Source organism: Impatiens glandulifera, chromosome 1 (assembly GCF_907164915.1).
Source record: "Impatiens glandulifera chromosome 1, dImpGla2.1, whole genome shotgun sequence".
NCBI lineage: Eukaryota > Viridiplantae > Streptophyta > Magnoliopsida > Ericales > Balsaminaceae > Impatiens > Impatiens glandulifera.
Genome location: NC_061862.1, coordinates 136,658,025 through 136,672,290, shown reverse-complemented (window position 1 = coordinate 136,672,290; position 14,266 = coordinate 136,658,025). Strand labels below are relative to the sequence as shown.

The following is a 14,266-nucleotide window of genomic DNA, read 5'->3' as shown; positions in this document are numbered from 1 at the left end:
TAAAAATGATGGATCGGGTGAACAACGTCCAGGCCCTTTTATTGACTTCCTTAAAGAGTGTGGAATAGTCCCTCAATACAACATGTCGGGTTCTCCTAGCATGAATGGTGTTGCAGAGAGACGTAATCGCCTAGGAAGCACGAATACGGGTGCGGGTGCGCAGTGCGGGGATACGCCGATTCGGCAAAATTTAAAAAACAAGGATTCGGGTGCGGGGATACGTCATATACAATATAATTATATAATTATATAAATTATAAGTACACAAAGCTTTATTTATAGGACTGTTCTTGTCAACTGCTCTTCTTTTGGAACCTTGTTTTGGCAGCATTTCAGCTCCTCCCCAGGCAGAATCTGATGAAGCATAACTAAATGGTGGGAGTGGAATCACAATCTGCCTTTTTCTTTATTCTGCATCTGCCATCTCCCTTCGAAGTTGCAACAAAATATCATCAGTGACTCTGGGACACACTGAAACTCCTTCTCTCTTGATCTGCAACAGGTGTGCTTTAACCCTTGAATACGAACCCGTAAATTCCAGATTACAGAAGTTGCATTTAATTTTCGTATTTCCACCTCTCTCTTTCATTTTCACTAATTTTGTCACATGTTTCCACAGAGGGTCCTTATCTACTGAACTTTGTTGGCTTGGAGTGGCTATCGTACTTGAAGCTGAGTTAGAGGAAGCCATTGATTCCATCTGCTATAATCTCTCTCTCTCACACAGAAGAAGAAGAAGAAGAACTAACCTGATAGTGGAAGAATGGTAGTGGAAGACAGGCAGTCGAGAGAGAAGCACCGTAGAGATTAGGTTTTTTAATTTGGGGGCTCATAGTCATATTTAATATTTGGGGGATTTTTTAATTTGGGGTTTTTTTTTTAATATTTTGGAACTCATATTTATTGAATATGTCATTCTCGCATTCCCATTCCCACCCCCCCCCCCCACCTCTCACCTTCGATTTTGGGATACGCCACGTGGCGCACCCCGTACGCACTCCTAGCCGCACCCCCGCACCCTCGCACCCCCGAAGCACCCGGTGCGTAGTGCGCTACAGAAATGAAGCACTCATAAATCCTAGGTAATCGCACATTAAAAGATATAGTTCAAAGTATGATATGTCAAACCACTTTGCCAAAATCTTTTTAGGGGAAAGCATTAAAAATTGAAGTCTACATTCTTAATCGAGTACCGACTAAGGAGACAATCAAAACACCTTATGAACTCTGGACTGGGCGTAAACCCAGCTTACGTCATTTTAGGGTGTGGGGATGTCCAGCTGAGGCAAGGCGTTATATGCCAAATGAACAAAAGCTAGCATCTCGTACGGTGAGTAGTCACTTTATTGGTTACTCGGAACGGTCAAAGGGGTATAAGTTTTATAATCCCACATCAAGAAACATTTTTGAGACGGGTACTGCCACGTTCTTTGATAATGTTGAGTTTGGGGGGAGAAATACAGTTTTAGACTTTTCTTTAGAGGATCAAGAAATCACCAAAGTGATTGACCTGACACCTCAAGAAGGATTAGTCATTCCGAATCCCATACAGTTTTAAGATACAATTGAGGAACCCATTCAAATTTAACGGGAACACTAAGTTGTAGATGAAGAACAAACTCAAGAAACTCAATAACATATTGTTCAAGAGCCAACGTTATTACGTAGATCCACTAGAGAACGGAGAAATGCCATTCCGAATGATTATGTGATATTTCTTCAAGAAAATGAGGACAATGGTGGCATGATTGAGGATGATCCTATCAACTTTTGTCATGTCATGAAGGGTCCTAATTCGGATAAATGGATCGAAGCAATGCGTGATGAGTATAAATCAATGCAAGACAATAAGGTTTGAGAACTTGTCCTATTGCTAGAAGGTGCAAAACCCATAGGTTGTAAATGGATTTTTAAAACTAAACGGGATGCTAATGATAATGTGGAGAGGTATAAAGCACGTCTTGTAGCTAAAGGTTATACTCAGAAAAAGGGAATTGACTATAAAGAGACTTTCTCTCTGGTTTCTTCGAAAGACTCTTTTAGGACAATCATGGCTCTAGTGGCACATTTTAATTTGGAGCTTCATCAGATGGATGTAAAGACAACGCTTCTGAATGATGACATTGATGAAACAATTTATATGGTACAACCTGAAAGTTTTGAGGTCAATGACCCGAAACAAATGGTTTGTAAATTAAGAAAATCTATCTATGGACTAAAATAAGCGTCTCGCCAGTGGTATCACAAATTTCATCAAATAATTCTTTCATACGGTTTTGAAATGAATGTAGTTGATGAATGTGTTTATCAAAAGTTTAGTGGGAGTAAATTTATTTTTTTGGTTTTGTATGTGGATGACATTCTGCTTGCCACAAACGATATGAGCTTCTTGCACGAAACTAAGAAATTTATTTCGAATAACTTTGAAATGAAAGATCTTGGTGAAGCATCTTTTGTATTAGGGATCCAAATATACCGTGAAAGATCTTAGTATATTCTTGGGTTATCTCAAAGGAGCTATATCGATAAAGTGCTTGAACGATTTGGCATGCAGAATTGCAAACCAGGAAATACCCCAGTTGCCAAAGGAGACAAATTCAGTTTAAATCAATGTCCAAAATCAAGTTTAGACATCCATGAAATGCAAAAGATTCCATATGCTTCTGTAGTTGGAAGTCTTATGTATGCATAAGTATGTACGCGTCCAAATATTGCGTTCATAGTTGGTGTGTTAGGCAGATATCTTAATAATCTTGGAATGGATCACTGGAAAGCAGCTAAAAGGGTGATGAGATACCTAAAGAAAACAAAGGATTATATGCTCACATATAGGAGGTCAGACCATTTGGAGATCGTTGGGTATTCTGACTCCGATTTTGTGGGTTGCCCGGACAGTAGGAGATCTACATCTGGCTACGTTTATACATTGGCTGGAGGAGCCATTTCTTGGCGTAGTTCCAAACAGACACTTGTTACCAGCTCTACTATGGAGGCTGAATTATTGGCATGTTTTGAAGCATCACATCAGGGAATTTGGTTAAAGAATTTTTTCACAAGGCTGCGCATTATTCCGTAGGTCGAAAGACCTATTAAGATTTTTTGTGACAATAATTCAGTTGTTTTGTATTCCAATAACAATAGGAGCTCGTCGAAGTCAAAGCATATTGACATTAAGTTCCTACGTGGGAAAGAAATGGTACAAAGTGGTCAGATTTGCATCGAGCATTTAGGAACAAAATCTATGTTAGCAGACCCCCTAACTAAAGGTGTCACACCTATGGTATTTTACGGGCATACTGCACGTATGGGTGTGTTACAATTTAAGGAAGCTTCATTATAGTGGGAGAGTATGCTACAATTAATTTTTTGTCAATTGCGCGATATTTTTTAAAGCACTTTTCTGATCAGAAATAAAGTTTATTTTTGACACTTTTGTAGATTATATTCAAAGATAGCGATCTCATTAAGTTTGGACCAGAGAAAATTGACATATTCAGATCACATTAATGTGATTTTCTCTCTACATGTTTCATAATTGATCTATGTCGTTTGATTGCAGTAGTATCAGTGATTATTGTTAGTTTAGTCATAAATATGACGAATGCTCTTTAGTCCTATATTGCTATGATTGATGGACCAGTTTATTATAAGTCCTTTATTTTTTATTGACTGATAAATTGAGCTTTTGAAGAATAATGTGTTCATTCGGATACATATTAATTCTAGTGGGAGATTGTTGGATTTTGGATTTAAATATATATGTAGAACATATTATTAGATTAAAGTCATGAGCTTAATGATTATGAAATGAATAATTGTAGATACACGTTTAGTATTTGTTTATTTGGTGACGTGACAAAACAAGTATTAATAATATGGTGGGCCTTCTTATATTGTGGGCTTTAACAATATATGGGTTTCAACTAGGGTTAGGTCCCTGAGACAAGTTTATTTAAGAAACAGGAGAGGGAGATTCAAAGAAGAATTCTCATGCCTTCTCTCTCTCAACTCTCTTCCGTTTTCTTGTCCTTTGATTTCCCCTGTCAATATCAGAAGAGAACGGATAATACTTAGTCTTGGAAGACCTAGCCGTTCCTTTCAAGAACAGATCAATCCAGATCTACAATGGGATCATCTTCAGGCACGCTTCCGCTTCGTTATAATTATAGTCTATATTTATTATTAGGATAATGATAAACATTCTATCAAAAACGGCTCTCAATCCTACTTCGAGAAATATGCAAAAATAAAACAAAAAAATTTCTAATAGTTAATTATTCTTACACAAAATTACAAATATATATAATTCAACCATACAGAGTTATATATTTGAATCCTATCAAATCTAATATACGAAATTTATATCTTTTTAGATCATTATTTTTTGGTTTTCTTCCTCAAATCTCTCTTTCTCCTCAATCTCACAATGGGAAACGGGGGAGGAGACGATGAAAACGAAGAAGACGAAGATGAAAACAAAGAAGAATAAGAGGTAGCAGAATCAGAACATGGCGGCGGAGACACCCCAACAAGAAGATCGGCGAAAGCTCCAACAATAAAACCATGGTTCATCTTCCCATTCATCCTCAAATACCATCCCAACAACTCCTCCATACTCTCCCAATCTCTCAATCCAATTATTTCAACCATCTCCTCCATCGATTTCCTGAAATCTCCATAAGGATCGTCTGAATCCATCTCCAAAGCTACGCTGATCTTTTCAAAAGGAAATCCCTGATCATGATCCGATCTAATTGATTCTCTAGTACAAAGAAGTGATCTACTTCCATCCGGATCGTAGAACAACCTCTTTGACTTCAACCCGTGTATGATCATCGCCTCGGTTGAATGATCCCCGACGTAAATCTCCTTTCCTTCTTGGAAAGTGAGACTATTTGGTTGCATGCATGAAGGCTGTTGATGAATAATTGGTTCTTCGTTCTTGTAAAGAAATGGTAGTTTCATCTTCTTCCCCATTTATGCTAAAAATAGTATATTTGTGTGTGTCTAGTCCCTAGAGAAATAGAATTGGATTGGATGGGGATAGCTTCATCTTCTTTATAAACATTACCTAATTGTGACTTGTTTAGTATTGTAGTATTTTAATATAACAATCTTATTTGTGTTTGTTAACTAACAACATATTCTGATAAAATAGGTTGAAACAATGAAAGAAGACGTTCAGAAATTGATTAATGTATTCCAAGTGATAAGAATGTGTTGTGCTAGAAAAGAATAATTGGTTGGTGATTGATGATGTATTTTATTCTCTATCTTGTTCCATCTAAAGTTAAAATACAAATATATGCATGTAGGATTATTTTAGAAAAGATAAACAAATATATGCATGTAGGATTACTTTAGAAAAGATAAACGTTGATTGTAAGATAAAAAGTAAAAGAGAAGATGTAATTAAAGTAACAAAAGTGGATGCAAATTAAGCATATCTATTGTAATTTAAGGTCACGAAGAAATTTCAAATTGTCGCTAACAAAAAAAAGTGTCGCCAAATTTCGAATGATCTATAATTCCCATACGACCAAATGATTTACACGCGACAGATCACCTTGCATTACATGTATAGTAATTTTTATTTTTGATTTTTAAATTGAAGTTATTTATTCAATCAACTTCAAAGTTCAAACCAAATAATATAAAATTAAATGTTTAAACATTAAATAGTAATGTTGACATAATATATTAAAATGCTAATAATAGAGTAATTATTGTTAAGAAGTTGTCACTATGTGAAGACATGTACCTAACTTCCAATTATGAAGGTAGACAAAGAATATACAATTAAGTTCCTTCTTATAACTTAATTGCTTGTCGAGGGTGAGGCTAGTGACTTTTTTTATGCATGATTACAAACCTATTTTTTGTTTATTTTTTGTTGTCATTTTTCTATCTATAATAGAGTATGTTTACAAATTTGTAAAACAATAGTGTATTCTTTTTTATTATATATATATATATATATATATATATATCAAATACATTACTTAATGGGAGGTTAGTATAGAAGAAAATATGAGAGATAACTCGGGAAAAAACGTAAAAAGTAGAATGGGATTCTCTTATATGGTCAACGAATATTATTTCTAGACACCAGTTCATCCTATGGCTCGCCTTCTAGGAAAGACCCAGCACTCGTGATCGTATCAACAAGTATATATATATATATATATGAGCATCACGGACACGAGTTGTCTTCTATGTAAAGGAAATGAAGAAATCATAGATCAACTATTCGGGAGCTGTTATATTGCTTCGGAGCTTTGTGACAAATTCTATAAAAATCTCGAGCTGATCAGTTTTCCGAGCGAATGGAATGAAATCAAAGATGCACCACTACTCAAAGGCAAGGGAAATAAATTTGCAACAAGCGTGTTCAAGTGCGGCTTTGGAGCAGTGGTGTATAACATTTGGCAAAAACGGAATGCAAGAGTATATGGCAGAACCTGCAGGAGCGTTGAAGAGTTATGAAAAGATATTGTATCGGATTGCAGCGCCCTCGAGGGAACGTGGACAAGAATTCCAAGCACGGAGCAGAACTGGAATATCTGTAGAAACTAGAATTTACCGTTTTTTAAACTCACTAGAATTGAAAGCATTGTAATCAGATAATTCATTTATATTTTTAGTTTTTTAGATTTTTTTTATAATGTTACGAGTTCAAAATCATTATAGGCCTGTCTAGAATGATCTCTTAAATTCGTGGTTTTTTTTTTCTATTTTTGTAAATTTGTAATAAAATAACACTAAATCGTTTTTCTAAAAAAAAAATTAAACAAGTAAGTTTTGAGTTTGGACTCAAAACAGGAATAAATTTGTAAAAAAAAAAATCAGGTACTTAAAATTAATTACCTTAATTAATCGAATTAAACTTGTGGATACCAATATACGATTGTAAGAATTTATTTATTTATTTTTATTATTATTACCGTTTGACGTTTTGTATTAGATTAATATATTCTTACATGTTTAATATATTTTTTATCTGTTAAATGTAATTTCGATCTATTTAACAAAATTTTGACATTTTAACTTAATTTTAAATAATTAACTACACAAAAAAAATTGTGTATTTTTTCGAAAAAATTATTTAATACAGTATTGTATTAATTTTAAGTAATATTTTTAAGAATAAAAATATATTAAAAAAATAAAGAAATTTTCATTTATCCTCTTTCTTTAACCTTTATCTTATTTCTTTCTCATCTCTCACTTCCAATCTCCAGTTTTTCACAATTTCATTTTACCTCATTTTAACAAGTTTTATTTTATCTCTCTTTTAAAATAGACTATCCATTAATCATCGATTCAGTTTCGATTCTTTTTTCTGTACCCAAAAACCAATCGGTTTCGAACCAAAACTGGCCAAACCGAAACTCAAACAAATACCTGAATCGATCAGGATGATTTCTTCTAATATCCGACCCATCTGGACCTTGTGTCTACCCATGAGCAGATAAAAAAGGCTGTCAAATTAATTTCTATTTCTATTTCTCTATCCAAAAGAAAAGTTTAGTAAACTGCTTTTATTTTTATTTTTTATTAATGTTTTTCTACATCTAATGATCACTTGTTTCTTTTTTTTTATCACTCAAATTGAGTATATATTGTATTTTTTTTAATATGCGATCTTTCCGGATCAAAATTGTTGTAATAAATATTTTAATCCAAATAATTCTTTCAGCATGTGGATCATTTATTATGGATCATTTATTACTCAAACTCATGGTATTATTGATTTTTTCTGGAGTTTTTATATGTCTCATCCTTAGTAAGAAATTTGTTGAAATAATCATATCTGAAATTAGTTGATGAGAATTCATCTATCATCGTAAGATACTTCATGAGGTGGTTATGTATCAAGAACCAAGGGGTTCATCATATCATTTTTCAGAGATGGAAATTGAAATTGACCCAATGAAAGAGGAGGGTGAGTTGTACACTTCCATGGACGAAAAGATTAATGTTAGACCCATCAGATCTCTTTATCCTAAAACCATGGGTGAACCGTCTATTAGGGTGCATGAGATGTCATATGAAGAATCAGTTAATCAGATAAAGATTATGACACAGATAAAGAGGTTGGTGTGCCATTCTCGACTCATGACATGACATTAAATGAAAATAAAATCTTTAGAAGAGTTTTTTTTCTAAAGAGTCGGAAATATGGCCCGAATTGTGAAATCCCCTATGTGACAAACAATTATGAGAGTAGTCAGATGAAAAAGATAGACGAGCATCCTGGGTTTATAAAGTCAGGAAAACGTATATCAAGTTGAATTAGATATACTCCGCTTAAAATTAAATGATTGGAAAAATATTAGCATGGAATCAGGGACGGATCTAAAATTTAGAATTAGGGTGTGCTTTGTTGGGTGTGAATGCGATTGAAGTTTGGCTCAGTCCTCTTGTTTATCGATTCCGTTGCACCACTATCTCACACAAAGGAGGCAACCCTCTCACTAGCATCCAAACACCACAAAGGAATTTGACATTCACCTCCCACCAAGAGAGTAATATCTATTTATATTATTAGGTCAAGTCCAATAAGCGGGTTACTAAAGATTGGGCCACAATGTTGGGTCAACCAATACCCAACAATCTCCACATTTGGCCCAAAACAGTGCAAAACATAATCACAGAATCGCAAGACACATCATCGCCAATTTATTACCACTGAGGCAACAAAGAGAATACCCAAGGTAAACTCGTATCACAAAGACCAGGGGCAAAGGGACAAAACATGCGGAAATCACAAAGATCAGACGCAAGAGCACAAAGCATGGGAAAATCACAAAGATCTAACGCAAGAGCACAAAGAATGCGAAAATCACAAAGATCAAATGCAAGAGCACAAAGAATGCGAAAATCACAAAGATCAAACGCAAGAGCACAAAGATCTAACGCAAGAGCACAAAGCATGCGAAAATCACAAAGATCAAATGCAAGAGCACAAAGCATGCGAAAATCACAAAGATCAAATGCAAGAGCACAAAGCATGCGAAAATCACAAAGATCAAACGTAAGAGGACAAAGCATGGAAAAATCACAAAGATTGAAGGCAAGATCACAAAGCATGCCATTCCCATAAAAGACGAACCTCAAAGAGTTTACCCTAAGTCAAAATTTAAAATCCGTTGACACGAAATAAATTTTTCAGCTGGTAGACACTTAGTACCCATATCAGCATGATTAAATTCTGAAGGAATTTTCTCTAACTTAACAATGCCCTTTTTAACAATATCCTGAATGTAATGAAACCTAACATCAATATGTTTAGTTCTATCATGAAAAACATGATTTTTACATAGTTGAATAGCAGATTGACTATCAGAAAACACAACCACATTTTTGTCAAGAAAACCAATTTCATACAAAACAGCCCTAAGCCAAATTACTTCTTTAAAGGCTTCAGTGGCAGCTACATACTCAGATTCTGTAGTAGATAAAGCAACAATGGGTTGAAGTTGAAACTTCCAACTTATGCAAGAGCCACACAAAGTAAACACATAGGAAGTAGTAGACTTTTTATTATCCCTATCATTAGCATAATTGGAATCTACATAACCAACCAACTTTGTACCTACAGAACACTTAGAGAAAGTCAAGCCAACATCAACAGTGGTTTTTAGATATCTCAAAAGCCATTTCAAAGCATTCCAATGAGGAATACCAGGGTTAGACATAAATCTACTCAAGCAACTAACTGTATATGCAATATCAGGCCTAGTACTAACCATGAGATACATAACAGACCCTATTACATTGGAATAAGGCACATTCTTCATTTCAGTTATTTCAGTTTCAGTCTTAGGAGACTGATCCTTACTTAACACAAAGTGGGAAGCAAGAGGCACATTCACAGATTTAGCATCAGACATAGAAAATTTACTTCAAATTTTAGCAACATATGCACTTTGATTTAACACAAGAGAAAATTTTGTTCTATCTCTAATGATATTCATGCCCAAAAATCTTCTTAGCATCACCTAAGTCTTTCATGTCAAAATTTTCACAAAGCGATTTTTGAACATGCATAACAGACTTCAGACATGGGCTAACAATCAACATGTCATCCACATACAATAAAAGAAATATAGGCACAAAGTCTATATTCTTGAAGTAAAGGCAATGATCAGAAGAACTTCTTTTAAACATCAAAGATTGCATGCACTTATCAAACTTGATATTCCATTGCCTAGGAGATTGTTTTAAACCATACAAGGCTTTTTTTAACAAACAAACATGATCAGGCAACTGGGGGTCAACAAACCCCTCAGGTTGATGCATATAAATATTCTTATCAAGTTCACCATGTAAGAAAGCAGTAGTAACATCCATTTGCTTCAATTCTCAATCAAAGTGAGCAACTAAAGCAAGCATAATTCTAACAGTAGTGAATTTGACAACAGGAGCGAAAATTTCAGCATAATCTATTCCCTCCTTTTAAGTAAATCCCTTGGCTACTAACCTAGCCTTGAATCTAACTTTTTCAGACTCTTGTTTCACCTTATACAACCACTTGCAATCTACTAAGGAGAAATTATGAGGTTTAGAACAAGTTTCTAAGTATCATTGATTCTTAGGGAATTCATCTCATTATTCATAACAACAATTCATTCAGTAGAAAACTTAGACCTCAAAGCTTCTTTGTAAGAGTTAGGCTCATTACAGTCTAGGGATTCAAACATGTTAAAAGAAAATTCAGACATATTGCAATCATTCAAATTATCATCCCTAAATCTAGAAGGCATTATAACAGTTCTTCTACTTCTATCCCTAGCAAGTTGATAGTCATGCAAATCATCAGACAAATCATTTGGATCAGACAAAACATTTGAATCATGCAAATCATCAATATCATGCACATTATCATGCTCCATCTCATTTGTAGCATTCGCATCATGTTCAGTTGGTTGATCAAAAACTACAGGCACATGCTCCACCTTATTAGGAGCATCATTAACAGGAGTGGGGGACGTAGACAAGCAAGGAAAATCATTCTCATTAAAGACAACATCTCTACTTATCACAATCCTAAGCTCAGGTTCACTCCTATCCCAAAGCCTATAACCTTTTACCCCTTCAGGATAGCCTAAGAACACACATTTCTTGGACCTAGGCTCCAACTTGTCAACATTCTGATGCACATAGCCAACACAACCAAAAACTTTCAAGTTGCTCAAATCAAGAGGTTTACCTAAAAACACAGATTCAGGACATTTCCCTCCTAAGGGAATACTAGGGGACCTATTTATTAAATAAGCAGTAGTATGCAAAGCATCCCCCCCAAAACTTCTTAGACAAACCAAATGACGCTAACATAGCTCTCACCCTCTCTAGAAGTGTCATGTTCATCCTCTCAACAACACCATTCTACTGTGGTGTGTACGGTACAGACCTATGTCTTTTAATACCTCAGGTAACACATAAATCATTCATCTGTTTATTACAGAATTCAAGACCATTATCTGTTCTAAGAGTTTTGATTCTCTTACCTGTTTGATTCTCAATCAAAATCTTCCACTCTTTAAACTTTTCAAAAACATTAGACTTATGTTTTAAAAGTAACACCCAAACTTTCCTAGAATAATCATCAATGATGGACAGAAAATATTGGTTCCATCCATGTGTAACAACACTAGAAGGACCCCATACATCAGCATGTAAATATTCAAGGATATCAGTACACTTAGACACATTTGGGTAAGAGGAGATGGGAAAACTCACCTTATGTTGTTTTCCTAGCACACATGATTCACAGAAGGGGATGGGGGACAATTTATCACTACCAAAGTGACCACCTTTATGCAAAATTTCTAGACCTTTGTTACTCATGTGACCTAATCTATTATGCCAAAGAACAGATTTATCACCAATCACAGAGTTCACAGAGTCACAAGCAGTCTCAGCATGACACACATACAGATTGTTCATCTTTTTAGCAGTAAAGATAACAAGATACCCACGTAAAATTTCCATAACACTTTTCCCTCACTTTCCCTTCAAACCATCATTCTCAAGAGATGCACAAGACAGCAAATTATAACGCAAATCAGGAACATGCCTCACATTCTTCAAAGTAAACATAGAGCCACAAGAGAACCTTAGGCATACATCACCTGTTAGGATTTGTATCTCCCAAATCCTACCAGCTTGAAAACAATCTGTAAAAAACATAAGAAAGAAGAACACAAGAACACACAGATTTATAGTGGTTCACTCAAATTGAGCTACATCCACTTCAGCCACCACCAGATTTACTATGAAGAAGAAGAAGGAATACAGAGTTTTTGCCTCACACTTTATCTCTCTAGAATTCTGTCTACCCAATGTAAACCCTTAATAATCAAATATTTATAGGGTAAACATTCAGGTAATAAGCCTAAATAACTTTGGTCAGGCCCAAGCCCAAAACCAAAAAAAGAAAACCCAATAAACTCTAATTAACAATGTAGAGTTTATTATAAGTGTAGGCTCCATAACTCAACAATCTCCCACTTGGAGACTAACTTCATCATCTCTCGATCGGTAGTGGCTTTCCATTCGTTGTCTTAACGAAGAAGACCAACTGAAGTTGCACACAACTTCAGTTTCTCATTTGTCACAGCTTTCGTCAGCATATCAGCTGGATTCTCACTCCCGGGAATCTTCTCAAGAGCTAATACTCCATCTTCTAAAGCTGACCGGATGAAATGATAACGAACCTGTATATGCTTCGTCCTGCCATGATAAACAGGATTCTTTGCCAAATGAATGGCACTTTGACTGTCGCATCGTAACACACTTTCCTCGTAGTCTTGACCCAATTCTCGCAAAAAGGGTTGTAACCACATCATCTCCTTAGCAGCTTCTGTCACAACAACATACTCTGCTTCACAACTAGAAAGAGCAACAATCTTCTGCAATTTTGATACCCAACTGATTGCAGTACCTCCCAGAGTATAAATGTACCCTGTTGTGCTCTTCCTACTATCAACATCACCACCATTGTCAGCATCAACATATCCTTCTAAACCCATATTAGACTTTCGAAAATACAAAGTGAGACCCGTACTTCCTCTTAAGTATCGTAGTATCCACTTTACTGCTTCCCAATGTTGTCTACCCGGATTGCTCATGAATATGCTAACAACTCCCACTGCATGTGTTATGTCTGGTCTTGAGCAAACCATCGCATACATAATACAACCAATGGGAGAGGCATACGGAACAGTGGCCATGTAATTTTTCTCCTCCTCTGTTGAAGGCGACTGATCTTTAGATAGTCTGAAGTGACTAGCTAAGGGGGTAGTAACTGGTTTTGCATCATACAAGTTGAACCTGCTAAGAATTTTCTTCACATATTCTTCTTGTGAAAGCTTGAGAACTTCTTCATCCTTGAAAATTCTCATCCCAAGGATTTGTTTAGCAGCACCCAAATCCTTCATTGCAAACTTTTCAGACAACTCTTTCTTAAGCTTGTTAATCTCATACAAGCTTGCTCCAGCAATCAACATGTCATCAACGTAGAGAAGAAGAATAATGTACGATTTATCAAACCTTTTGATATAGCAGCAATGATCAGCTTCACACCTCAAAAAATTGTTACTTTTCATGAAGCTATCAAACTTCTTGTACCATTGCCTTGGAGCCTGTTTCAAACCATACAGACTCTTCTGAAGCTTGCACACAAGCTCATCTTTTCCTTTGATTTCAAATCCTTCTGGTTGTCGCATGTAAATCTCTTCATCTAAATCACCATGAAGAAAAGCAGTTTTGACATCCATTTGTTGAAGATGAAGGTCTTCTTTCACAACCAAACTCAAAATAGTTCTGATTGTCATCAATTTAACTACTGGAGAGAAGATCTCATTGTAGTCAATACCTTCTTTCTATTGAAATCCTTTCACAACCAATCTTGCCTTGTACCTCATGGTTTTATCATGTTCTTCTTTAATCCTGAAGATCCATTTGTTGTGAAGTGCTTTCTTTCCATTTGGTAGCTCAGTGAGCTCCCAAGTCTGATTCAACATCAAAGAGTCTATCTCATCTTTCATAGCAGACTCCCACTTAATTGATTCATCAGATTGTATTGCTTCCTCATAACATTCAGGTTCACCTCTATCTGTCAACAAGATATAGTTTAGAGATGGAGACCACCTCTCAACTGGTTTTCGATTCCTTGATGATCTTCTCAACTGTATAACCGGTGTTTGCTGATTTACCTCTGGAGCCACGTTCTCAACGATTTCATCTTCAACAACACATT

General features: G+C 35.5%; 2 protein-coding genes across 2 annotated transcripts; one reads left to right on the top strand and one right to left on the bottom strand.

The window, feature by feature from the left end:
- The first annotated feature begins 2,758 nt into the window (after positions 1-2,758).
- LOC124944568 (secreted RxLR effector protein 161-like) lies at positions 2,759-3,507 on the top strand. The gene is made up of 3 exons (XM_047484865.1): positions 2,759-3,036; positions 3,142-3,280; positions 3,439-3,507. Exons 1-3 carry the CDS (start codon positions 2,759-2,761, stop codon positions 3,505-3,507), a joined length of 486 nt encoding a protein of 161 aa, XP_047340821.1.
- An 870-nt stretch (positions 3,508-4,377) lies between these two features.
- LOC124944562 (transcription repressor OFP13-like) lies at positions 4,378-4,977 on the bottom strand. Its single transcript, XM_047484853.1, has one exon. The coding sequence runs from the start codon at positions 4,975-4,977 to the stop codon at positions 4,378-4,380; it is 600 nt and encodes a 199-aa protein (XP_047340809.1).
- Between the last annotated feature and the right edge of the window lie 9,289 nt (positions 4,978-14,266).